General features: G+C 44.0%; 1 protein-coding gene across 2 annotated transcripts in view; it reads right to left on the bottom strand.

Moving 5' to 3' along the window:
- Nucleotides 1–27,943, bottom strand: part of HSCB (HscB mitochondrial iron-sulfur cluster cochaperone) — a 49,932-nt gene that overhangs the window by 10,610 nt on the left and 11,379 nt on the right. The window contains exons 4-6 of one of the 2 annotated variants that reach the window (XM_033956289.1): nucleotides 18,420–18,564; nucleotides 13,054–13,101; nucleotides 7,248–7,557 (exon numbers count right to left, since the gene is read on the bottom strand). In XM_033956289.1, coding sequence (XP_033812180.1) covers nucleotides 7,553–7,557; nucleotides 13,054–13,101; nucleotides 18,420–18,564 — 198 coding nt within the window. In that variant the 3' untranslated portion in view covers nucleotides 7,248–7,552. Of the gene's footprint in view, nucleotides 1–7,247; nucleotides 7,558–13,053; nucleotides 13,102–18,419; nucleotides 18,565–27,943 lie in introns of those variants that run through there. The other variant, XM_033956288.1, reaches the window with a different exon arrangement.

Genomic DNA, 27,943 nt, shown 5'->3' with positions numbered 1-27,943 from the left:
TAGGTCAAGAGTTGCATCCCCCCTTGTTGGTTCTGTGACCAGCTGTTCCATAAAACAGTCCCTTGTGACCTCCAGGAATGCGGTCTCCCTCATGCAGTTTGAGCGCCCGATACTCCAGTCTATTCCCGGGTAGTTGAAGTCCCCCATCACCACCACACTTCCGCTTTTGCATACTTGCCTCATTTCAGCCTCCAGATCCTGGTCGGTTTCTTCCTTTTGTCCAGGTGGGCGATAGTACAGATCTAATTTTATGTCTGCTCCAGAACCTCCGGATAGCTTAACCCATAGTGATTCCAAGTCATCCGCCCTTACTGCTGTTTCCATCCTGGTTGAAGGTATAGAATCCTTTATATATAGCGCTATTCCTCCACCCTTTTTGTGTGGCCTATCTCTCCTGTAGAGTTTGAACCCTGGGATGGTTGTTGAACCAGTAACTGGGCTATCATCGAATATTGTCTTATTTTCTCTATGAGCCTTTTTTTTTTGTTTTCTTATTTATATTTTATACTGTTGTATGTTTTATAGTAAATTTATTTTTACACTAGTTATTATGCTGTAAACGTGTGGTACTTAGCTCGGGTTTAAGGAAACGCCCGGCAAACTTCCCACACCCGGTTCACAGAAGGAAGATCTCCGTTTCGCTCTTATAGAAATAGTAAGAGCTTCTTCAGAACAGCATGTTGTTAAGCTTCAATACTAAAATGAAACGGATAAAACCATCTTTATTTCAAAAATACTACTGTTACTGCTTAGTAACTAAAAACTTCTTAGTTAGTATGTCCTAGAAAAACACATGAACCCCCACCTATCATAGTTTTAAATAAGATCTGTATATAATTAAACAATATGTTTACTTACAGATCCGGAACAAAGTCTACTTTATACTTACTAAGCTTCGGTCCGTGACTATACTCCCCACTATATTATATTGAGGAAAGTGACAATGGAGGCCGGCTGAGATCTCAGTATTTAAAGACCTCTAATTATATACAGATCTTATTTAAAACTATGATAGGTGGGGGTTCATGTGTTTTTCTAGGACATACTAACTAAGAAGTTTTTAGTTACTAAGCAGTAACAGTAGTATTTTTGAAATAAAGATGGTTTTATCCGTTTCATTTTAGTATTGAAGCTTAACAACATGCTGTTCTGAAGAAGCTCTTACTATTTCTATAAGAGCGAAACGGAGATCTTCCTTCTGTGAACTGGGTGTGGGAAGTTTGCCGGGCGTTTCCTTAAACCCGAGCTAAGTACCACACGTTTACAGCATAATAACTAGTGTAAAAATAAATTTACTATAAAACATACAACAGTATCATCTAATATAATAAAGAGCTAGCCGCGCATGCGCACTTCTATTTGCGTGTTCCGTGCGCTGTAGGTCTGTGGCTGAAGGAGTGTGCATGCGCGAGTCCCCAGCCTTGACCGCGGCTTGAGGCGTATGCGCCAGTTAGCTGCATCGGGCGACAGGAGTGGCGCTGGCAGCGGATGGCGGGAGGAGGGCTCATGGTCCTGCTGCCGCTGCCGCTCCTGTTCACAGCGGCCTGCACGTCGCCGACTCCCCCCCTCCCGCAACAACCGCTACCGCTCCTGTTCTTCCCCTCCCTCCAGTCACCGCTGCCATTCCTATTTAAAACGGCCTGCTGAGGTTCGCGGCCGGCTGTAGCGAACCTCGCAGGCCGCTCTCCACATGGTAGCACGTTCCCTCTGACGCGATCGCGTCAGAGGGAACATGCTACTGAGGTGAACAGCGGCCTGTGAAGTTCGCTACAGCCGGCCGCGAATCTCAGCAGGCCGTTTTAAATAGGAATGGCAGCGGTGACTGGAGGGAGGGGAAGAGGAAAAAGAAGGGCCATGGAGCTGGTAGGAAAAGGGGCTGTTTTGGTGGGAGGGTTGTGCTGAGTGCAGATAGCAATCATGGGTGTGGGGGGGGGGACAGAAAGGGGCCATGGAGCAGGTAGGCATTGCAGAACAGGGGGAGAGGGAAAGGAGGCTGCTCTGGGGGGAGGGGGTGTGCTGGGGGCAGACAGCAATCAGGTGGGGGAGGAACAGAAGGGGGCCCGGAGCAGGTAGGCATTGCAGAACAGGGGGAGAGGGAAAGGGGGCTGCTTTGGCAAGCAGGGGGGCCAGGGAGACAGACAGAAAGAAAGACGGACAGACAGGGGACCAGGGAGAGACAGACACAAAGAATGACAAACAGACAGCGTCCAAGGAGAGAGAGACGAATAAACCCCCCCCAGACATACAGACATCTATTCTGGGCGGCGGTAAGAAGGCAGTACGGAGTGCTGCTGGGAGGAGGGCTTCGAGCCGCAGAAGACTGTCCCCAAAGCCCCTGCGGAGAGTTGGACCAACCTCTCCTTCCTCACCAACACCGAAGAAGCTGCAGGCCCCGCTCCCTGTCGTGCTCTGAGCACTCACGATTGGCTGAAGGGTGTCATGCCAGTGCTGCAGGTACAGGGGGATGCTTTTGTTGCAGACGTGTGCTGGGGGGTAGACAGCTTTGCTCGGGGGGGAGGGGGAAGACACAAGGGGGTCAGGGAGAGGGAAAGGGGTATTCTGGGGGCAGACAGCTTTGCTCAGGGGGGGGGGGGGGGGAATGACACAAGGACACAGACACAAAGAATGACACACAGGGGGCCAGTGAGACAGACAGAAAGGAAGACATTCAGGCAGCGTCTAAGGAGAGAAAAACAAATAAACATAGACAGACAGACAGCGGCCAAGGGGAAAGAGAGAAACAAAGAAAGACAGACACACACATCTATTCTAGCATCCGTTAATGTAACGGGCTTAAAGACTAGTATATAATAAAATGGTAAGCGCGCATGCGCACTCGCGCTGCGTGTTGCCTGATCTGTCGTGCTGTAGCGGCACGAGTGCGCATGCGCTAGATGGCGCGAGTGAGGGACCGGCACTTATGGGAAGGAGAGCAGGCCCGGGATTCGGCAGAGGGCAGACGCTGAAAAGGGCTCGGCACAGTGGAAGACGGACAAAGGGGGGGAGGGGGGAGAGGCGCTCGCCCCATCACACTCCCCATCCGCTGCAGCCTAGCAGCAACCTAAACCTCCCTCAACCGCCTATGCCGGCTCAGGCTCCCGCCGCAGTGGAGGGAGGAAAAAGCCTATGACCCCCCTCTCCCCTTCCCTCTCTTCACGGTTTGTCTCCAGCGCCTCTTCTTTGCTCTCCGCTCACCTCTCTTCTGTTAACTCCGAGAGGGCCGCAGCGCGGGCGTGTGGAAGGAGGGTGGGGGGAGTGACTGGTATGGTCGGCTGGGGAAGGAAGCACTTTAGTCCATGGGTGGCGAAGGGAGCGACGCTCCGCGGCTTGACCGGGCAGGTTGGTTGGCATGTATGGGAGGGGTGGGGGAGGGCCGGGCAGGGGCTTCTGCTAACGGGGAGTTGAATGAGAGAAGTGGACAGGGCAAACACTAATGAGAATGAGCAGCAGGCTCCTGTCCCTGCAGGCTCACAGGGGCGAGCATAGTGTCCTGTGTTTTGTTTTTTTTGAGTGAAGGATATTGCAAATAGGAGCCAGGCTGTGCATGCTGAGCACCCGACTAACGTGCAAGTGGGGTTCCCCTCCTCCCCACAAACACACTGTGCCTAGAAAGGAGTCATTTGTATTGTGTTTAGCGCCCTCATTTATTTTGAAAGGTCAGTTTGCGTGCCTCATCCGAGTCTAAAAGCAAACTGCAGACATGATAGGACCAAGAGGAAATAAGTGAGACCCCCCCCAAGCACCTTGCAGCGCTAATTCAAAGGGAGGGCCTGTTAATGCCATTTACGCAGACAGAGGGGGCAGTAAAAGAGAGGCGTACTGCTGGACAAGGGGAGCAGGAAAGAGGGGTTGATGGAAAGGGGAAGAAGTACTGATTGACAGGGGGGGGGCAGAAAAAGGAAGGGAGGCATGGATAGGGGGGGAGGTAAAACAAAGGGAGATGGGCTGCTGCTGGATAAGGGGAGCAGTGAAGGGGTGGAGGTGGACACAGGGGAGGTAAAAGGAAGGGAGAATGCACAGGGGGAGCAGGCAAGGGGTGGTGGTGGACAGCCAAGGAAAAATAAAAGACAGAAATACAGAAAGCGGCTAAGGAGAGAGAGAGAGAGAGAGAAAGAAATAAAGACAGACACACACATATATTCTAGCACCCGTTAATGTAACGGGCTATAAGACTATTAAAATATATATAAGAAAACAAAAAAAAAAGGCTCATAGAGAAAATAAGACAATATTCGATGATAGCCCAGTTACTGGTTCAACAACCATGATCTGTTCTGGCTGCTGACCTTGGGCACTTGAGAAATTAAGTCTTCATCTCTACTATTGAGCAGGTTTTACTCCTTAGTTTCACTGTTGGCCCAGTATATGACTAAAAATTATGCTAGGTGTACACTTGGCTGGGCCTCCGCATGTGTGGATCGCCGGACTTGATGGACCAAAGGTCTGATCCGGAGATGGCGCTTTTTATGTTATGTTCTTATCACTTATATAGCTCTGAAAGGTGTACGCAGCGCTGTGCATTTTGACAATTAATAGACGGTCCCTGCTCAGAAGAACTTAAAATCTAACTTGAACAGACAGCCATGATATATAGGGTTAAGAATGCAGAACCCAAGGTGAGAGAAGTTAGGAGTTGAAAGCTCTTTCGAAGAGGTGGGCTTTTAACTGGGCAAGCACTTTGTCCTGGATTCATAAAAAAAGTCACCTTAAGTTAGACGCCGGCAGCTGCTTAGATCGCACCTACAGGCGCCTAATGTAAATGGTATCTTTGGGTTTAACTGGCATGATAATTGGTGATGCCATTAAAACCCAATTAAACCCCCATTAAAAAGAAATAGCCACTGTCTCCGGGATCGGTGCCTAGGTCCTTAGTGGCTAGCAGTGCATAGCGATGCCGAAGCCTGGAAGCGTGCATGTTTAGGGCTGGCCTCAGACTTTGACGTCGCTACATGCCACTGGACCCTAGGTGCCGGAAATGTAGGTTGGTTAAATCCTGACCTACAATTCCAGTGCCTAGAGTCCCTGCTCAGTGTGATTCTGGAAGCGACCCCTCAGCGAGAGATTAGAGAAACTGGGCCTCTTCTCCCTTGAAAAGAGGAGACTGAGAGGGGACATGATTGAAACATTCTAGATAATGAAGGGAATAAACTTGTTTGTTCACCCTCTCCAAGGTAGAGAGAACGAGAAGTTAAAAGAGGGATAGATTCCGTACAAACGTAAGGAAGTTCTTCTTCACCCAGAGAGTGGGAGAAAACTGGAACGCTCTTCCGGAGTCTGTTATAGGGGAAAACACCCTCCAGGGATTCAAGACAAAGTTAGACAAGTTCCTGTTGAACGCAGGTAAGGATAGACTCAGTTAGGACACTGGTCTTTGACCTAGGGATCGTCGCGGGAGCGGACTGCTGGCACGATGGACCACTGATCTGACCCAGCAGCGGCAATTCTTATGTTCAAACTAATGCACATGAGGAGTTGAAAATATTGTTTCAGTTTAGGGCAGTGTCTTGCAAACTTTTTGGTGCTGCAGCACACTAGACCCAGTGCCGCAGCCAGATGGCATTTGGAAGCGTGCGGATGGCGACGTCTGCGCATGCACGGAGGCCCTCTGTCCGCGACCCTGAACTTGTCACTATGCCAGTGGGGGATTCTCGAGGGGAGGTGTGGGGAGTGGAGGAGAGTCGTCGGCACTGGCTGATTACCTACAGGATGTGGCTCTCGCTGTGCCGGGCCTCTCCTTCTTGCCGGCGTCTTGCCGCATACCTGGAATCTGCCATGGCACACAGTTTGCGATACACTGGTTTAGGGGGGGTGGGGTCTAAAGTCTTGCTCCCACATTTGAGATTATTTATTAATTAGAATAAATTCATGTTTTTAATTTGTTATTTCAATGAACAATGTAGTTTTCGATTTGGAGGAAGTAGATATTGGCAGAAGTAAAAATAAAAATTCAAGCATAATGCAAAGGTTATTTTGTTATATTGGCTATTTTTGCAGTTTGTTTTGTTTTTATTGTTTTTCAACATAATATTTATTTAGATTTTTATCCCGTTCTCCCAGTAGCTCAGAACGGTCTACAAGCAAACATTCACAGTGGAGTACATTTGGACAATACAAAGACTATACAGTAGTTTAAATACAAGGACTATACAGTAATTTAGGTACAGGTTAAGAACGGACTATACAGCAATTTAAGTAGAAGTTTAGAATGGAGAAGAAAGGGTAGAGGGAGGGGGTTTAAGGGGGGTGAGGCGTAGACTGTGGTTGAATTTTAGTTGAAGAGGAGGATCTTTACTGCTTTCCGGAAGGTCATCAATGAGTTCTGTAGTCTGATTTGTGGGGGGGGTTGGTTCCAGAGTTGGGGGATGAAGTGGCTGTAGGAGCGTTTGCGGGCAGTTTCTGACAGGAAGGACCTTCCTGGGGGGGGGGGGGTGCATAGGCGTTTCTCCATTTTTGAGCGGAGGGGGCGGGTGGGGGTGTACAGGATTAGCTTAGATCCTATGTAGGTAGGAATGGTGGCGTAAATTCTTTTATGCGCTATTACTAGGGCCTTGAATGCACAGCGTTGGTTAATTGGAAGCCAGTGTTCAGCGCGGAGGGCTGGGGAGATGGGATCGTGGTAGTTGAGGCTGTGTAGGAGGCGGATTGCTGCATTTTGTACCCGCTGGAGGCGCTTGAGGTCTTTTTTGGCTACTCCATTAAATAGGGAGTTGCAGTAATCCATCCTGGAGAGGACATAGGCGTAGAGGAGTTGGGCTAGGTCAGGTGTGGAGATGTAGGGTTTGATCTTTCTCAGTTGGCGGAGGTAGTAGAAGGAGGTAGAGACTACTTGAGATATGTGGGTGGACAGGGACAGGTGGCCGTCTAATGTTACTCCTAGGCTGCGTACTTGATCTGCTGCAGTCAGTAAGGTGGAGTCCCAAGATAGCGTTGGATGTGTGTATTTGGTACTCTTTTTCCTGATCCATAAAAGTTCGGTCTTGGAGGTGTTCAGCTGTAGTTTGTTGTTTGTCATCCAGGTTTTCTTGTCAGAGAGGCAGTGTTGGAGGTTGGCGATTTGGGATGATCGGTTTTCGCCCAGTGGGAGGAGTAACTGTATATCATAGGCGTAGGAGTGGATTTTAACATTGTACTTCTGGGCTATATCAATGACAGGTCTGATGTAGAGGTTAAATAGGAGGGGGGGATAGAAGGGCACCTTGAGGAACGCCATATTTGATAGGCTTGGGGTTAGATTTGTGCGTTCCTAGTAGGACTGTTTGGATTCTTTGGTGAAGGAAGGAGGTGAACCACTGGAGGGCAGAGTCCTTGATTCTAAGGTCATAAAGTCTAGAAATGAGGAGGTGGTGGTCGACAGTGTCAAAGGCAGTGCTGAGATCAAGTAGGACTAGTAGGGCGTCGCTGCCTTTGTCGAGTATCGACCAGCTGTCATCGATGATATCCAGGAGTACTGACGCTATGCTGTGGCATTTTTATTGTACCTCATCCTCAGCATAATCAAAATATTATATAAAACAAACATGGAGACACAGATACGGTCCACTGAATGTTTTGTTCACTCTAAAAGAAAAAGAATGTTAAGTAATTTACGCTCATGAATCTTTCAAGGCTTAAAACCAATAAGTTGAAAATAAATTTATCATGCATGGTTTCATTTTCAGAAAACTGCTCTTTATGTTAGTAAATTACCTACTTAGAAACATGGTGGCAGATAAAGGCCAAATGGCCCATCCAATCTGCCCATCCGCAGCATCCACTGCCTCCTCCTCTCCCTATTGACTAAGGCTCTTTACACCTGCATTGTGAGGTCATAGAACTTTATGGTTATAGAAATAACACTGCACAACAATTTTTTGGTTAAGTCTTGATTCCTGAAAAGTTTTTGGTGATTATGACAGGTACCAACTTGGTATGCTCAAATATGGTTTTGGTTTTACTGCATCACGTAAGAACTATGAGAAATAGACATTTTTATGTTTACTGACAATAAAATATATAGTCAAGTTTACGTTTCGCACAAGCGACTAAATGAAACAGAATTAAAAGTGTTTTGCTCCCGAGTTTCTTTTATATTCAGTGTCTGGTGCATCACGTTGTAGCATCCAACAATAGTCGGCAAGCATTGACGGATTCCAATTGCCCTGGTATCGTTTCTCCATCGTAGCTATGTCTTGATGAAACCTTTCACCGTGCTCGTCACTCACAGCACCGAGATTTGCGGGGAAGAAGTCCAAGTGTGAATGGAGGAAATGAATCTTGAGTGACATATTGCACTTCATTCTCTTGTATGCTTTGAGAAGTTTGTCTACCAGCTGAATGTAGTTTGGGGCTCTGTAATTGCCCAGAAAATTGTCAACAACGTCTTTCAAGGCTTTCCAGCCAATTTTTTCCGGCCCAACTAACAGATCTTCAAATCGCTTGTCACTCATAACATGTCTGATCTGGGGGCCAACAAAAATACCCTCTTTGATCTTGGCATCAGTTATTCTTGGGAACATCTGTCTTAAATAACGAAAACCTTCCCCTTCCTTGTTCATTGCTTTCACAAAATTCTTCATGAGTCCCAGTTTAATGTGAAGAGGAGGCAAAAATATCTTTGTCGGGTCAACAAGCGATTCATGTGCTACATTTTTCTGTCCTGGAACTAACTTTTTACGGAGTGGCCAGTTCTTTCTAGAATAGTGCGACTCTCTGTCTCGGCTGTCCCATTCGCAGATGAAACAGCAGTACTTTGTATAGCCAAGCTGCAGTCCTAGTAACAGAGCAACGACTTTGAGGTCTCCACAGATATTCCAGTTATACCTGGTATACTGGACATACTTTAGTAACATTTCCATATTCTCATATGTTTCTTTCATATGTGCTGCATAGCCAACAGGTACTGAAGGATAAACGTTGCCATTGTGCAACAGAACAGCTTTCAGGCTTAACATTGACGAATCAATGAAAAGACGCCACTCTTCCGGGTTGTGATCACAACCAAAGACCGAGAACAATCCTTCAATGTCACAACAGAAACAGAGACTGTCGACTTGTGCAAAAAATTTGGTTATATCATGATGCCGGTCTCGAAACACAGAAATTTTCGTACCTGGTGATAGCAAACACCATTCCTGCAGTCTCGAACCTAGCAGCTCAGCTTTTGCTTTTGACAGACCCAAATCTCTGACCAAATCGTTCAATTCGGACTGTGTTATCAGATGTGGATCGCCTGATGAGGATGGTTCAAAATCCGGGTCAATGTCACTGTTAGAACCCTGCACTGCAGTTTCTTCATCTGGTTCGTCTAAGGTCCAATCCTCTGGTGGTTTCGGAACTGGAAGACTGTCATCATGTGGCATGGGTCTCATTGCTGAAGGCAGATTAGGATATTCAATTGACTTCTTGTTTTTGGCAGAGAAACCAGACACATTAGTCAAACAGAAATAACAGTCCGTCACATGGTCTTTCTGTTCTCGCCATATCATCGGAACAGCAAATGGCATCGTCTTTCGAGTACCTCGAGCCAGGCTCTCAGACTAACAGCACATGTCGCACAGCAAATGTGAGGCGCCCATTGCTTGTCTTGATCACCTATTTTGCAGCCAAAATACAGATGATAGGCTTTCTTTACAAGGGCAGTCATCGAACGTCTCTGAGGCGTAAGTGTATATTCCCCACAGATATAGCAGAATGTGTCGCGGCTGTTACGACACCGACGAGACATATTGCCCGACACCAAAACGTCTATAGCATCAAGCTTACTTACTGTTATATTGCTACAGCTACTATACTACTATACTTTACTATACTGATACTATATACACACACGGACTATCTATATTAACCAAATGAGCAGGATCGGTGTATGGAAGCCACCATTATAGCATGGTGAGACAGCGCAAGCTCGTTCAGACCTGCCCAGACATGCCCAGGATGTCATCTTCCATAAAACAGCTTCCAACCTGGCTAGATTTTATGCATGGACATACCCAGGCGGCACAAACCGTTGTTGATAAGACACTTATGGGAGAAAAAATTGTTTGCATCCAAATATAAGAAAAAATCACGACAAAATTGAAGATTTCTCTGAAATGGTACGTGATGGGTAATTTTTGATGTAATATTCATGATCAGCACCCAAAATTCTATAAGAAACACCCAGCAGTGTTCAGGAAGCAAAAACTTTGTTGTGCAGTGTAATTATTTTGGAATCGGTGTCTCTTTTTTGAGTTTTGTGAATGGTTTTTGTTATTTGTTTATTTTATCAACTAGTGTTTTAGCCTGTTACATTTGTTACAGTAACGGGTGCTAGAATAGCCCCACCTATACCCTGACCCTGACTCTGACCCCACCCATGCCTCGCCTCTAACCTGCCCGGAACCTGCCTCCCCATTGATCCCAGTCCCACCACCTCAACTTTCACCATTTCCTTTGTACCCTTTTGGCCCTCATAGATCCTCCATTGCATTTATCACCTGACAGGGTCTTTACTTACCTGAGGCGGCAGCAGCGGTCCTGACGTACCAACCTTTCCTCCCTCAGTGCCCCAAAGCAGCAGTGGTCCTATCATTTCCATCTCTCCCTTTCCCCCTCTCTACCATCTCTATCTGACCCTGTATCACCCCTTTTGCCATCTTACCCTTTCCTGTCCCCCTTTGTCCTTCCCCAAGACCATCTCTCTCTCCTGCCCCCTCCACACTCCCTGAAGTCTCTCCTGGTCCCCCTAGTAGCCCCTCTGTCCTTCTCATCCATCTATCTCTGTCTCTCTCTTCTTTCCTCACTTGAGTCCAACATCTCTCCCTTCTCCCACTCCCTCCCCCGAATCCATCACCTCCTGCCTCTGCGGAGCTCTCGCAGCTCCTCCTCGTCCTCCTCCAGCCAGGCTTCAGCCATCTACACTGGCTCCGGGCTCGGCCACCGCAGCTGACATCCGCCTCGGGAGAGAGAGAGATTCTCGTGTGCACCGGGAAGGGGGGCACAACGGCGGCGAAGTTACAGTGAGGGAGGGAGGGAGTAGAAGCGCGCATGCACACTCTTGCCTGCGGGGCCCTACAGCTCATGGAAAACAGAACATGCAGGTGGGAGTGCGCATGTGCGCTTAGGGTTTTATTATCTTAGATATAGTACCATTCGAATTTTTGTTGTTTTATAGAAACATGATGGTAGATAAGTACCCCCCTTGTTTGATGTTTACTAAATGCTACAAAACCTCTTTTTGAACTTTAGTTACTCTTTGAGTTTTAGCTGTTTTATGGCAGGAAGGGAGGAGTGCTATGATGTATATAAGCCTGAACTGGCAGAGAGCGTGTCCTCATGCTTTTGAGTTCTTATTAGCTATCACTGAGCTCTATTAATAATTTATTTTTCAGATAAGGTTATTTATAAATGATAAATTCTCTTTTTGTAGAATATTTTATAGAAACATAGAAACATGATGGCAGATAAAGGACAAATGGCCCATCCACAGCATCCACTATCTCCTCTTCACCCTAAGAGATCCTACGTGCCTGTCCCACTTACCTCGGAGAATTCTTGCCCTGAAGATTAAAGTAATAAGCAAACCCTGTTAGTTGCCTAATCAGCGGTTTTCTTGCCACCTAATTAATGGACGATGCTTTGGTAGCACCATGTGCTCCTACAGAGGTTTAGGAGACACCTCTGATAAAGCATGGTTAAAACCACAATTACCTTGGCCTGTCCCTTGTGATGTGGTGCTAGCAGCATCCACAACATTTTGGTCAAACATATGTTCTAAAATAAATCCTCTGATTCAGGCTGTCAAAGAAGTTATCTGTATGCAAGGGTTGTTCTAGTTGCCACAGGCCATGAAATTTCATTAACAATGTCTTGGAACACTGTGGAGCTGAACTTACGTCCTTTCTAACAAAATGGATATACATTACATCAGTAAAACATGAATGTGCTGCATCATTATAATGATAAAGTATCTGTCCCGTGAGTTCAGAAAACAGAGGCTACACAGTCTACTGTCACATCATTTTCTTTGCAAGTTAAGATTTGGCGCCATGCTGATTCCCAGGTTAATTTACATCAGGCAGCGAGCAAACTGAGCTGCAAAACAGCCAGCAGTCAGCCCCACTGCATTACATGGTATCATCAAAAATAAAAAAAATACCATAAAGGAAAAACTTTGTTTAAGAGTAAAATCAAACACATTTGTTCCTGAGAAAGCCAATCTCAAGTGTCTGCAGTCAGACCTCAGAACAAATCTTGAGAACAAACTTCGATGCAGACTATCATTGATGGTTTATATCTCAGTTTTGGTCTGAATTTTTTATAATTTTATTAAATATTTATATTTGAGAATGGAGTGAAGTAGTACTTAACTTGACGGAAGATCTCCGTTTCACCTGAGTCAATATATTACATCAGGCTTCTTCAAGAAGTTAATCACTCTTTGTGCAGCTACAACCTACGCAAGGAACTCAGTACCAGTATTGAATTGCCACTACGGCGCAAAACTCAAATGCAGGAACATTTCAAATGTTTCAAATGTTCCTGCATTTGAGTTTTGCACTGTAGTGGCGATTCGATACTGGTGCTGAGTTCCCTGCGTAGGTTGTAGCTGCACAAAGAGTGATTAACTTCTTGAAGAAGCCTGATGTAATATATTGACTCGGGTGAAACGGAGATCTTCCGTCAAGTTAAGTACTACTTCACTCCATTCTCAAATATAAATATTTAATAAGGCCGGGATGCCGGGGGGGGGGGGGGAAGACTTAACGATGTTTTTTTTTTCTTTTTTCCCCCTCCCCCAAAAATTGCGAATATGTGAAATCGCGATTACTGAAACCGCGAATGGGGAGGGGGTAGTGTGTTACGTTTGTAATTTTCCCTCTTATTCCCAAGGGGGTTTTCTTTATACTTTCTCTCCCCTGTTGTGGACTATGTAAAAAAATTTTCCTTTTATTTCTTGTGTTAAATTCGTTCAGATAGTTCTGAGCTGATTGTAAATTCTATTTCAGTATTTCTTGCACCAGATTCTTCTAGATACAAAAAAACAGTATGTATAAATAAAGATAAAAACAAAAATCAGGAAATTAACACCAGTACCTTTCACGAAAGCTTTGCTGACATCCTCAGTCAGTTCTTTAAGTTTAGCTGTAAAGAAGAAAAAATATAAATAAGGTGCTGACAATTTAAATAAATATATTATTTGAAACTATGCTTATATGCTCCATGTGACATTAAAGATTTACCATTAGACACTGTTTAGTATTCTGAATATAAAAATAGCTGTACTAGGTCAATTCAAAGGTCCAGCTAGCCCAGTATCCGGCTTCCAGCAGTGGACAAGCCAGATCGCAAATACCTGGCAGAAATCCCAATGGTAGTAACATTCCATGCTACCAATCCAGAGCAAGCAGTGGCTTCCCTCAAGTCTGTCTCGATAGCAGACTATGGACTTTTCTTCCAGGAACTTGTTCAAGCCTTTTTTTAAAAACCCAGACAAGTATAATCTGCAACACTACAACCATTAGGAGAGGGGGGGTAATTTTAGAAAGCATTTCTATAGACCAAAACAAGATTTTACATATAAAACGAACATTTATAAAACTGGCAAAATCAAAAAATTATGCTGAACATTCACTGTGTTTATAACTTAGCTGATTTAATGAAATAGAAATAAAGGAAAAAGACCACAGAATTCTATAGGTTCTATAGTGCTATACAAGGGTTATTAAAAGAGCATCCTTTTCCCAATTTCATTAATATGTGGCTCCAAAGCCTATAATGTTTAAAATCTTGCAACATTAAAAACTTATTGCCAGTTTGTTAAGCTGATTTTTTTTTTGTTTTACTATTGTGGTATGCTGTTGCATTGTGGGGTTTTTGTTTAAAAAAAGAAAAATCTACCCAGTGTACTGTATGCCTAAAACCACATGCAACACACTTTATATACTTAGGATACCTTTGAATAAAGTACATTAAGCAGATAACACACATATTAACTGCTACTGCACAAGTGCGCTGTTCCTAATGTAATTCATACATTAACTACCGGATTCTATATCTGGCGCCCAAATTAACCGAATGACGAGCCTTTAATGACCCATTTAAAAATCTGCATGCGCATCTGGCTGTACGCTATAAGGCACGGCACCGAGCTCAAAGGTGGGGGCATGGCCATGAGTGTGTCGGGGTGTTCTTAAACGCTGTGCATGTAAATACAAAACACTGCCTCAGCACGCCAGCATTTACACCGAGTTACAGCGAGCGTAAGTCTGGAGCCTAAAGTTAGGTGAAGAATTGGCGCTAACATTGGGCTTTAAAGAATACTGTCAGGTTTATTTGGTGCACATTTTTGTGTGCCATTTATAAACTCTTTCCCCCTAACCCTAAAGCCCTTTTTTACAAAGGTGTGCTAAGCGAAATCAACGAATGCACTAACCGCTAACGCGTCCATAGGATAACATGCATGCGTTAGCGTTTAGCGCGCACTAATATTTACCGCGTGCTAAAAAGTTTCAAGTTTATTAAGTATTTGATTGATCGCTTACTCAAATATCTAAGCGATGAACAAGTTTTTCAATTTACAAATAATACAGGGGTAATAAAAAACAGATGAACACTGAACAAAACATATTAAATTAATGACTAACAAAATAAATGGATAAGGAAAACAAAGGGAAAGGCAGGGTAATGAAATACAATAATAAAGATAGAAAGAAGGACGATTATGGTAAAAAACATTAGGAGGGAAATAAAAGAAGAAGCCTTCTGAAAAAAAGCGAAATTAGACCGGGACTCCTAAATATCATAAGCATCTTTGAACAAAAAGCTCTTAAGTTTACTTTTAAATTTATCTAAGTTCTTTTCTTCTCTGAGATAAATAGGGAGGGAGTTCCAAGTTTGAGGACCTGTAACGGAGAAGATAAAGTGCCGCCGTGTATTAATAACTTAAGTGAGGGCGTAACTAATAGATCTCAGTGATATGATTGGGATATAAGGGATCAATAACTTGTAAATGAAAACTGGAGTTTTATATAACAGGGACTTGAAAGTAAGTAGATTTAGTTTATATTGTATTCGATGCACAACTGGAAGCCAGTGTGCTTTCTTAAGAAGAGGAGTGACGTGATCAAATTTCCTTGCTTTCATTATGAGTTTAACTGAGGTATTTTGGATGATCTGCAAACATCTAATTTTCTTTTTGAGCTATTCCCATAAGTAAAGCGTTACAATAATCAATTTTCGAAATAACCAGCGCACCTTAGTAAAAGAGGGGGTATATGTATTTTGTGTTAGAGGTGGCAACTAGGCAGAGCAAGGACAAAGAATATGCATGGATAGCACACTGCAGTTTGCAAAAAGTACGCAGGAAGCGCTAAGGGCCTGATTCTAATAACATTAGAATTTGTTTTAATTTGTGTTAGTCTGCATGGTAATTGACCGCATTGTTTAAAATCTAATCTAAGCCTTAGATTTATACACCGTATCATCTCCTGAAGCAGGGACTCGACTCGGTTTACATAAGACTTCAATAAAACAGGGAGATCAGTTTAACTAACATGTGAATTGCTAAACAAAAGACAATTAACATCTACAGAGGTGTCTAACAGCGCCCAAGGTCAAAGATGGGGTTTACGCCAGAAATGATCTTAGGCACTGCCAGGCATCTCTATAGACGCAATTCTCGTCAAACATAGGCACAAGTAACGTAGGCCTGCCAAAACCCTGGCTCACATTACTAGCGCCTACGTTAAAACGCAAAATGCGATTCTCTTAAGGGTGGTTAAGCATGATTTGAAGCGCGACTGGCGCCATTTTTGGAGGCACCGACTGATGTAGGCGCGGTTACTAGAATCCGGCCCTAAGTGCGTCTTGCGCAAGACTTGCTTGACCCCATTTGACCGTAATTGGCGCGTGTTTGTTATCTTTTATGCAGTTTGCCTTATACCTTAACCACCATGGACCCTTGAAGAAGGCGTGTTATCCGAAACACGGACCGTGTCGGGTCCCTTGGTTGGCTATAAGGTTGTATATGTTACCGCATTTATTAATAAACAACGCCTGCATCTTGTTTTTGATTTTATTTTTCTTTCCAGTTTATGAATTATTTTAATCTCATTCATTGTTTTGCCACATGTTTTGTTTTATTTTTATCATTTAAATTTTCCCAGAATTCTATTGTTTAGCGGTTCCTCCCTTCTGCATCTATTCCTATCTCTCCTCTCTTCAACCTTCCAAAGTCCTTTAGATCATTGTAGTCTTGTTAGAATGTTTATTTTCTTATTTTTTCCTCTATCTCTATTTTTCACTTCTTTATTACTCTCGAGGTACTTTAGTTAGATTGTGAGCCTTCGGGACAGTAAGGGAATTTCTAAGTACCTATCTTACTTATAATTTTAATGCACCTTAATGTATATTTTCTGTAAACTGCTTAGAACCTAACGGATTAGCAGAATATAAGAAATAAATTACATTACATTATCTGCAGTCTGTTCATTGTTTTCAGCTTGCTGTTGTTTACTGCAGACCACGTTGGATTTTCTTTCTCCCTTTTGGTATTGCAAAGGACACGCTGTGCACACCCTCAATAATTTGCTGCTCTACCCTGAAGCTTATTGGGCTTTATTTGCTGTTAAGTTGTGTTAAGTGCAAAAAAAACCCCACAATGCACTTTCGTAAAAGGATCCCTAAGTTTTTTCAATCAGAGATCTTCGACATGGGGCTGGATCTTATTCAAGTGCTTCATTAAATACGTGTGCATGGGAGCAAAACTGGGATATCTGTGGGTGCCAATGAGCAGGTGTAAATGTGAGGCGGTTTTTAAAGGCAGAGTATGTGCTGCTACCATTCAAGCACCTACCGACTGCGCAAGTTAAAATGGACAATTTCTAAAAGGCCTCCAATTTCAAAAGTATACACTGTAATTACAGAGTAAGAGGCTCATTGCAATCAGGGGTTCATAGTTAGGCATGCTAGTCAAAATATTTGTCAATTGAGTTACCAGTGGTCTCATACTAGCGGCCCGGGGTCCACATGCGGCCCGCCAGGTATTATATTGAAGCCCTCAGTATGATTATCATAATAACAAAAGTAAAATAAAACAGTTTTCTTGATCATATGTCTCTCTTTAGCTATAAATGACAACATTATTATTAAGACTTAGCCAAAAGGAAAAATTTATAAACTATAAAGAATTTTACCTCATGCAAAACTGTCATCCTATATAATAAATCCCTAGCCGCGCATGCGCACTCCTACTTGCGTGTTCCATTTTCCCTGATCTGTGAGATGTAGGTCCGTAGCATGCGCAAGTCCCCAGCCCCTACCTACACTCGCAGGACTGGCCGCCAGCGCTGGACTCCCTGCTCTCCACACGATCGGTAAGGCTGACTTACTCCCTTGCTACCCCGCCCTTCCATTCCCGTGATCCAACCGGCTTACTTAGTCCCTTCCTGCCCCCCCCATCCCTTCCCGCGGTCCCGACTCCAAACCTGCGACTACAGCAGCGTCTGCAGCACTCTACACACGCTGCTTCAGGGCCTTCTACTGCCCTGATTTACTCTGGCACGTCCCTGATGACATCATCAGAGACTTGGCAGAGCAAATCAGGGCAGTAGAAGGCCCCGAAGCAGCGTGTGTAGAGTGCTGCAGATGCTGCTGGAGTTGCAGATTTGTTGGGACCGCGGGAAGGGAAGGTGGTGGGGGGGCGGCGGAAAGGGACTAATGGAGCCGGCCAGACCGCAGGAAGGGAAAAGGGGGGTAGGGGAAACGCTGCTGCTGCACAGGGAAATAGTGTGGGGGGAGGGAAATGGAGAGGGAGGGAATGCTGCTGTGGCTGCTGCACAGGGAAGTGGGGGGAGAGAATTGCTGCTGCATAGGAGGCAGGGAGAGAGACAGACAGATAGAAAGAAAGACAGACAGTGGGAGGAAGAGAGACAGAAAGAAAAGAAGAAAGACACAGGGGCAGGGAGAGACAAAGAAAGACAGACAGACAGACAAAGGGGGCCAGGGAGAGAGACAGACAGAAAGAAAGACAGCGGGAGGGAGAGAGAGACAGAAATAAGGAAAGACAGACAGACATATATTCTAGCACCTGTTAATGTAACGGGCTAAAATACTAGTTTCTTTAATAAGACATTAACTATTTTTTTTTTTAGGCCCTCCAATTACCTACAAATCCAAAATGTGGCCCTGCAAAGGTTTTGAGACCACTGCTCTAACTAAACCTTCTGGACTCCCCAGATCCTAATGCTTTTTCCAACTTGTAATCTTTCTGGGAATGCCCAGGCCAATTCTTTTGTAAACCTCCTACAACTGAAAGGTATTGGCGGGATAGAAGACACCAATGTTAACGTAATGTAATATTCCATAACCTCCTTCTGTCTGATGAAAAAAAAGTTACCTCATTGCTATACCCCATATTCTGAAATTCTTGTACTTTCTCCAGCAATAAAATGGAATTTTACCTTCAACAAACTCTCCAATGTCTCGAATTTCAACTTCAGTATGAGTTTCTGCCAGTTTTTCATTCATTTCCATGATTTCTGTAAGGAACTGTGTTCCCAGGACGCTACCTGTCCCTTCTTCTAACTCAATGCCATTCAGCTTCAACTGGGCAAAAACAAAATCACGATTTCAGGTCAAGAAAACTCTATCACACTGCAAGTATCTGTGAAGCGGTTTAAAAGAGCAAAGTGCTTTTCTCAAAGTCCCTCCTCAGAGAAATTGACTTGCCTTTTTTGTGCAGGTAGGTGCCAGAGTAAGGAAAAAGAGCCTGATGGCCATACAGAAGGGGCGTTATAGGAAATTTTTGGATGTTTGGGAACCGTTGACTAAATTTTGTAAGGAATGATATCTGATTTTATTCATGGACCTTTAAACGTACACATCCAGGGTGGGAGGGAGGAGGGAGGGATTTGCTTTAGAATTTGATTAGGGGAATTTATGGATTGATTCTTGCAGGTTTTATTTTACTTGGTTATTAGGAGGGAGGGTGGGGGGAAATAATTGTATATTATTCTCTGTAAGTTCAATGTGCTTTTCTTGTAATAATATCCATAGATGTTACTTGCTTGCACAATTGTAGTTTGGAAATTCAATAAAGATTTACAAAAAAAGAAAAAGAGTCACACGTTCTAGCTATAATAATGTAGAATGCATAACGCCAAAGAAACACAAAATTTCAGGATGTTCGGGAGCCTTTAACAAATTATTGTAATGAATGAATACTATTTCTCCCCTTAATTATGCATGTCCAAGGTTGGGGAAAGGGGGGAGGGGTAAATTTTGGTCTTTATATAAATGTAAGGAATGTGGGGATGGGGACTATTATATGTTTTTCTGTGTTCAAAGATTGTTATTGATTAGGGGGGAGGGGGGAGATAAGTTCTAAACTGGATTATTGCAGAAGATTAAGGGCTCCTTTTACGAAAGCGCGTTAGCGGTTTAACGCGTGTAATAGCGTGCACTAACCCGCCGGCCGCACTAGCTGCTACCGCCTCCTCTTGAGCAGGCGGTAGTTTTTCGGCTGGCGCGGGGGTTAGCGCGTGATGAAAAGCCGCGCGGATTTGTAAAAGGAGCCCTAAGTGTTGTATTGTAAGTTTTAAAAATGAATAAAGAATTAAAAAAAAGAAGAAACACAAGTGTGCAAAAAAAAATAACGCTCAATTTTTAAAAAAATTATTTATTCAATTTTTAAACTACAGAAGTGCACAATAATTAATACATTTACATATAATATTAAAATTAAAGCACCTTAACTTACAAATGTATAAAAAGGAAAATTAATTCCCCCCCACCCTTCCACCTATTAATCAATAAATAAATACTTTCAAGAACAATCAATACATACCCCTGAAACCAATTCCAAAATGTACCCCCCCTCCACCCTGGATGTGTATGTTAAAGGGACAACTAAAGAAATCAATCTTTACAGTATTTAGTTAATGGTTCCCAAACATCCATAAAACACTCAATTTTTTAAGGTGACTTTAACAAATCACTTGAAAGACTGAAAAGCGCTCCGTTTACCAATGCTGCTATTGCTGATACTACACACAGGCCTAGTAACCAATCTTCCAACAAACCCAGAATGGGAGAGAAGCCATAGTCAAGTTTCAAATTTATTAAAATATTTGTTTGACCGCTTAATCTAATTTCTAAGCAGTTAACATAATAAAATTACATAAAAACAAGTTAAACAGTTACATTGATACGTATATTAAAACAGGGAAAACAAGTGTCTTGCACAGACATATGGCAACAAAAGGACGGATGGGGAAGAACTACAATTGATATAGGATAGGCAAAACATAAATGGCTAAAACAATAGGTTAGGTAAAAAATTATTAAGAAAGATTAAGATTTGATTATAAACTTGGCCCTTAAAAGGGCATTTTAACAAAAAGCATCTTGGAATAAAAATGTCTTTAATCCTGTTTTAAATTGTTTTATATCTGATTCGTTACGAAGATATATAGGCAATAAATTCCAGAGAGAAGGAGCAGTAACAGCAAAGTTGTTGGTGTGTAAAGTATTAATTGATTTTAATGAAGGTATAACTAAAAGATTTTGAGAAGTTGAGTGGAGGGATTTTGATGTGACATACGGGATTAAAAGGCTATTAATAAAATCGGGTTGGTTATTCATTCTGGTTGTAAATGTTAAAAGTGAAATTTTATAATTAATCCTGTGTTCGATTGGCAACCAATGAGCGTTGATTAGGAGAGGGGAGACGTGTTCATATTTCTTTGCCCCGCTAATGATCTTAATAGCGGTATTTTGGACGATCTGTAGTCGTTTGATCTCCTTTTTTGTAATGCCCTTATAAAGGGCGTTACAGTAATCTAGACAGGAAATTACCAATGAGTGAATTAAAGTTTTCAGTGCGGCAGGTTCCAGTAACTTAGAAAGAGAACGAATCATTCTTAATCGATAGAAACATTTCTGGACGACTGCGCTGATATGAGAATGATACGAAAATCTACTATCAAGGGTAACACCCAAAAGCTTTAAAGTTGGAACAGTTTTGATAGGGGAGGATTCAAATTTCAAGGGAGCTTGAAGTGTTGTACCTTCTTTTAACAGAAAGATCATTAGTTTAGATTTATTAATGTTAAGTGAAAGTTTGTTGACATCCAACCAAGATTTAATTTTTTCTAATTTGTGATTAATGAGGGCTACTTCTTCCTTATTATTTAAATCAATGGAATGAAGAAGTTGGACATCGTCCGCGTAAGCAAATGTGGTGAAACCGATGGATTGTGAGACAGTCAAGAGAGGCGCCAAAAAAATGTTAAAAAGTAGAGGAGATAGTATAGAGCCTTGCGGGAAACCATGTTTACATGAGAAGGATTCAGATGAAGTATTATTGAAGAGTACTTTAGAAGATCTATCTTTAAAGTAGGATATAAACCATTCCAAGACCTGGTCTGAGATACCGATTTCCTGAAGCCTTGTTAAAAGTAAACAGTGATCAATGGTGTAAATGCTGAGGAAAGGTCCAAAGTAGAGAATGACACGGTGAAAAAATTGGTCCCCGTCACCGCCCCGTCCCCGTCTCACCATCCCCGTCACCGCCCCGTCCCCGTCTCACCATCCCCGTCACCGCCCCTTCCCCGTCTCACCATCCTCTTCACCGCCCCGTCACCGCCACTGCAATCCCATTCACTTTTCTTTATTTACGTATAAAGGAAACATTCTTTAAAACTTTAAAACTTAGTTAAATATTAGTTAATAACTATACAAAAACAAAACACGCAGAGAAAAAATTAATTAATATAAATTCTCAAAACTGACACATTTTGATCACTAAATTTAAAATAGTTATTTTTCATACAGTTTTTCAATCACTAATCTTCCACCACCCCTGGGGCTAGCAATGCAAAAACAAACACGACATGTACTTTAAATGCTTACAATGTTAGCCTATATGGTAATTAGACGCGGCCGCTGTACCTAATCGCGGCAAAGATCTCCCTGCCGTTATTATCATAGTGACCGCGGCTACGGCTGCAAATCTCCCCTCCCCCCAGCGATCACGGCAGGAGGGCACCCAACCCCTCCTGTAGACCCCCCCAACGGCCCTCCCGACAATCGCAGCAGAAGGGTACCCAACCCCTCCTGCCGGTCCTCCCAATGGCCTCCCCTAAGATCGCCGGCAGGAGGGTACCCAACCCCTCCTGCTGGACCCCCCCCCCCCCAACGAACCCTCCCACCCCGGAACCCCCTTAGTCTTACTTTCCAAGTTGGACCGGACGGCTCCTCACACGTATGGCCAGCAGGCTTGCCTCCGTCCAAATGAGGCGGGCCCGCCCCTACCCTGCCCAACCCACAGGATCCTAGGGCCTGATTGGTCTAGGCACCTAAAGCCACTCCCGCTATAGGAGGGGCCTTAGGTGCTTGGGCCAATCAGGCCCTAGGATCCTGTGGGTTAGGCAGGGGAGGGGAGGGGCGGGCCCGCCTCATTTGGACGGAGGCAGGCCTGCTGGCCAGACGAGCGAGGAGCTGTCCGGTCCAACTTGGAAAGTAAGACTAAGGGGGTTCCGGGGTGGGAGGGTTCGTTGGGGGGGGTCCAGCAGGAGGGGTTGGGTACCCTCCTGCCGGCGATCTTAGGGGAGGCCATTGGGAGGACCGGCAGGAGGGGTTGGGTACCCTTCTGCTGCGATTGGCAGGAAGGGTTGATCTGACAAATGAGGAGCACGGTGAAACACAGGTAAATAGCGGTTCCTAGAAGGGGGTACATTGGCCCGCGGGGACAAACCTGTTCACCGTTTCCGCGGTCGGTGAATGGCCTTGTCCCCGTCACTGCAGCGACTGCTAGTTTTCTTCCCCGTTTTCGGCGGTGACCCGCGGCTTAAATGCGGTGGCCGCGGGTAAACCGTCACCGTGTCATTCTCTAGTCCAAAGAGAAGAGTAAAACAGACTAAATCCATTGAAATCCACTGCTTAATGATTACAATTTTTAACCTGCTTCTAGCCTGAGTACATAACAGTTCTGATTTAACAGGGCAAATATTGCTGAGCTGAAGAAAATAGACAAATTTACTCCATCTCTGGGGGGAGGGACGACAATGCTGTTGATAGAAACAATTGCCGTCTTTGAAAAAATAAAATAAAATCTAAGTTTGATTGTGAAAGAACAGCAAGGACTAAGAGGCCCTAAATCTTAGGGCTCCTTTTACTAAGCTGCGTTAGGGCATTAACGTGCGGAATAGCGCGCGCGCGCGCTAGACCTGAACGCCAGCATTGAGCTGGCGTTAGTTCTAGCTGCGTAGCATGCGGTAATATCCTGCGTGCGCTAAAAACGCTAGCGCACCTTTGGAAAAGAGGGGGGGGGGGGTTAGTGCACACTAACCTTTCGTAAATGGACCCAAATGAGGCATTTATATATTCAGTCTACCACTTTGGAACCCATCTACGCCATTTTATCAGTATATTTTATTTTGATTGTGGCACACCTGGATTGGCAGTGTGGATGTTTCTAGGACTCTTTGCTGGTCTTCCAATCCTATCCATTTTATGGTGTTATTTTCTGTTTTATTATTGATTTGATGTCATTGTAAACCATATAGATATTTGATATCAAATTAAATAAACTTGAACATGGAGTTAAACTTGGAATTCTCTTTCTTTAGGAAGGGAATATGTCTAAGAATCTAGTTGGCTACATGGTTTGGTCTGTGTGCAAGCTAATAGACCTTTAGAGCCACAGTCTTCTTTCCATTTTAAATCATTTTTTTTTTTAAAGTTTGTGGACACAGTTACTGCCCTCTGCCAGCTCCGTCAGGACCATACACTTTATTCTACCAGTGTGGTAACTTTAATGTATCCTGGCTCCTGATGGGTCATTGAGTCTCTTGCCGATCTCAAAACGCAAGAAAGACACTTTCCTTCATTCATATATTTAAATGGCTTTATAAATTGCACATTTGCTCAAAACTGATCTCGGTGGTGAACAAAAAAAACAAAAATTATACCACGAGACTGATTTTAAGTGAAAACTTCTAGAACTGTGCTTGTCTCAGCCTCCTGCTTCCTATTTTTCCTGGGAATACAACTCTCAATAGTCTCTCATTTCCTGTTCTTAGAACCACTACTCCCATCAGCCCTCCTGCATCTCTGGCTGGCCACTTTTTCCCCATTTCCAGATGCTTTTGTCCACAGGGCAAGGCTCAAAGGATCACATGGTATTTTATCTGTAATATTCTGCTATACGAGTGTCTTAATAAAACAATCTGCATAAAACTGCAGTTTAAAAATGAGGTGGGCTGAGGTAGGCCATTGATCCAAACAATCAAGTTTCTTATTGCCCAGACTCTAAGCACTTTCTCTCAGTCCCATATACTGTGGTTTTATTGCTAACCAGGACAGAGAAAATTATCTATGGCTGAAAGATCAACACTGCTTTTAATTTCCTGCTATTATGTACCGTATTTTCACGCATATAATGCGCGCATTATACACGATTTTTACAAACCGTGCATAACCTTGCGCGTTGTACATTTTTTTTTTTTTTCATTCCGATCCGGCATCCCCCCTGCGAACCGGCATCCTCCCCCCCGCTCGCGTCACCCCCCTCCCCCGCGATCCTATATCCCCCCCAGCACCGCAAAACATCTCTTACCCGATTAGGCACCGGCACCAGCACCAATGCACAGGACGTGCCAGTGCCAGAAGATCCTCCCTCGTTGTTGCTGGGCTGGGCGGTGCGAGGGAGATCCTCCTTCTTCCTTGTGCCGGGCTGCACTGGGCTTTGAGCATTTGCGCATGCTCAAATCTCAATCTGAGAATCTCGGAGAGAGCGAGACCAGAAGGCTTTGAGCATGCGCAAATGCTCAAAGCCCAGTTCAGCCCGGCACAAGGAAGGAGGAGGATCTCCCTTGCACCGCCCAGCCCAGCCCAGCCCAGCAACAACGAGGGAGGATCTTCGGGCACTGGCACTGGCACGTCCTGTGCATTGGTGCTGGTGCCGGTGCCCAATCGGGTAAGAGATGTTTTGCGGTGCTGGGGGGGGGTGACACAAGCGGGGGGGGGGGGAGAATGCTGGTTCGCAGGCCAGAAGAGTAAGCAGGAGTGGGAGGAGGTTATAGCAACATGCGCGGTATATGCGTGTGCGTGCTATATAAAATTTTTTTTTACAGAAATGCTTTGGACCCGCGCGCTATACGCGTATGCGTGTTATACACGTATGCGTGTTATACACGTATGCGCGTTATATGCGTGAAAATACGGTAAGTCAGTGAGATGTCTGAAAACACATTCCCCAACCTGCTCTGTGATTAGGGGATGGAGATTTTCCGAGTTCAGAAATTAAAAGGAAGAAACGTTTGTGTCAGTGAGCTACTGAAATCTATATAGAACTATAGGGAAGAGTGTGGCGCAGTGGTTAAAGCTACAGCCTCAGCACCCCGAGGTTGTGGGTTCAAATCCCATGCCGCTCTTTGTGACCTTGGGCCAGTCACTTATGCCCAAATTCCGTAACCAGCGCCTAATGTTAGGCAACTATTATGGAGGCGCCCAACTAGATAGGCGCCTCTCTAAATTGAATAACAAGTTCAATTAAGCTTTTAAATCAGCACTAATTGAAACATAGGCGCCTATCGAGAATGCGCGATTCTGTAAGAAAGCGCCTCTAAAAATTTAGGTGGCCTTCAAAAAAATAGGCGCTATGCACGTTAGGCATGGGCGTGGCTACGTGTTAGGCGCCTTGTTGCAGAATCGCCACTCTTAAGCGTGCTTAAGCACTCGCATGGGCGCCTAACTTTTAGTTGTGCCTAGAGCTGGCCTAGTTCTTGGGCGCCTCCAAAATAGGTTCCGCTCAGCGTGATTTATTAAACAGCGCCCGATTTGACTTGAATCGCGCTGAACAGTGCCTAAGTAGGCGCCTAACTTTTGGGCGCTTCTCATAGAATTTGCCCTTGAATCCCCCCTTTGCCCCAGGTACATTAGATAGATTGTGAGCCCACCAGGACAGACAGAGAAAAATGTTCGAGTACCTGAATAAATTCATTTAAACCGTTCTGAGTTCCGTGAGGAGAACAGTATAGAAAACCGAATAAGTAAATAGTATGAAAAGTTTCAGCCTCTGATAACCAGAGCTGGTATTGTGATGTCATAATGCCTCCTCATTCCACCAATACGAGCCAACCTCATCAGTGATGTCACAATGGCTTGATTGTCCTATACTTGGCTCACTTTTACTACACTTTGATTTCTAGATTCCCAGCTTCTCCTTGTGACCCTGGGCAAGTCTCGAGACTACGACGGGAACTCCCCACAGCCATTTCCTATTGGCGATCTACACGGGGCAGGAGTGTAGGAAGATCGCTCCTGCCCCGAAAGCCCGCTAGACCACCAGGTAAGGCCGAGACGCCGGGGGGAAGGCTAAACTGTAGGGTTTCCCCCCCCCAAAAAAAATCACAAATATGTGAAATCGCGATTGCCGAAACCGCGAATGGGGAGGGGGAAGTGTAATGGAATCATCAATTCCATTGACGTATGAGACGGTCATATGTGGAACACTATTACATGTTAAGTCCCCTATGGATCGATATAAATGCTGTCTTTTCCTAATCATGACCGGGATAGACATGCAGATGGTTACCCGTAATTGGAAGAATTATGACCGCCTAAATTTTCCTTTCTGGTGGGCAAATCTGTGATCCAGCTATAGGTATGAAAAAATGAATGCCAATAGTTTGGGGCACAGTAATGTATTTAAATTGATTTGGGGGCCATTGACATCTTATATTACTTCAATATAATAGGTCTTTGACTATGAGTCAATTTTTGGTTTATTTTCATACACATCCAGGGAAGGGTGTGTGTATGGAGGGGGGTTATTTCTGTCCTAATTTTGACCTTTGAGTATTTGGGTGGGTGGAAGGGGGGGGATATCATTAATCTGAATAGGGTAAGGTTATTGAGAAAAACTATGTTTCTGTGTTTTATTGATTAAGCATTGGACGGGTGGGTGGGGGGATAAAATGTTTGCTTATATACATTTGTAAGTTGAATGTGGTTTTATTAATTTAGCATCTAATAATCTAATAATAACAGGCTTCTACTTATTATGATAGGGGTTGCCATACAACAGATTACGAATAATTGGAAAAACTGGGAGAGGCTGAATTACAGTTTCTGGTGGAACTCTTTGTCACATTTATAAAATGGAAAGGATAATAGCCATACAGCAGGGAAATTTTAGAAAATTTCAGGATATTTTGGAGCCATTAACAAAATATTGTAATGATTGAATATTATTTTTCCCCTTAAATATGCATGTCCAAGGTGGGGGGAGGGGTATTTTGGACTGATTATTAAAGTAAGGTATATGAGAATGGGGACAGAATACTACTGTCCGTCTCATTTATGGTCTCAAAAAGTCGGATCATGTAAGCCCGTTCTACAGAAATGCACTGCCTCCTTGAGATGCAAATCTATCTCATGCATATTTATTGTGGATATCCTGAAAATCCATATTTTCCTTATGTCTATTTCTTATGTAATATGTTGTACCCTCACTTTTTGCATTCTGTAATTCGCTGATTGTCCATTCCTCTTTGATGTGAACTCCATAGAAGTCATCTGACTATGGCAGTATAGAACAATAAAGTTATTATTATTATCTGTCCTGGTAGACTCACAATGTAACTGTGCTACTTGGGACAATGGAGGGTTAATTGACTTGCCCAGGGTCACAAGGAGCAGGCTGGGATTGAATTTGCAGCCGCTCTAACCACTAGGCCACACTACTCTCCACACCACCCATTCTAGTTTTTACAGGGGTTTTATTTGTAAAAATCTTGCAGTGGCTTATTGTAGCTTTCTCTATTGCCAAAGCAGTTTATCGCAAACTGTGTGCCGCAGCAAGACTCCCAGTGTGCTGCGAGATGCTGGCGAGGAATAGAGGCACCGTCTGACTGCTTAATGGACGAGCATCTTGCGGCGAGACGCACGTCCTGTAGGCAGTCAGCTGGTGCCTCTCCTC

Source organism: Geotrypetes seraphini, chromosome 8, assembly GCF_902459505.1.
Source record: "Geotrypetes seraphini chromosome 8, aGeoSer1.1, whole genome shotgun sequence".
Lineage (NCBI taxonomy): Eukaryota > Metazoa > Chordata > Amphibia > Gymnophiona > Dermophiidae > Geotrypetes > Geotrypetes seraphini.
This window is presented reverse-complemented; position numbering and strand designations above follow the sequence as displayed.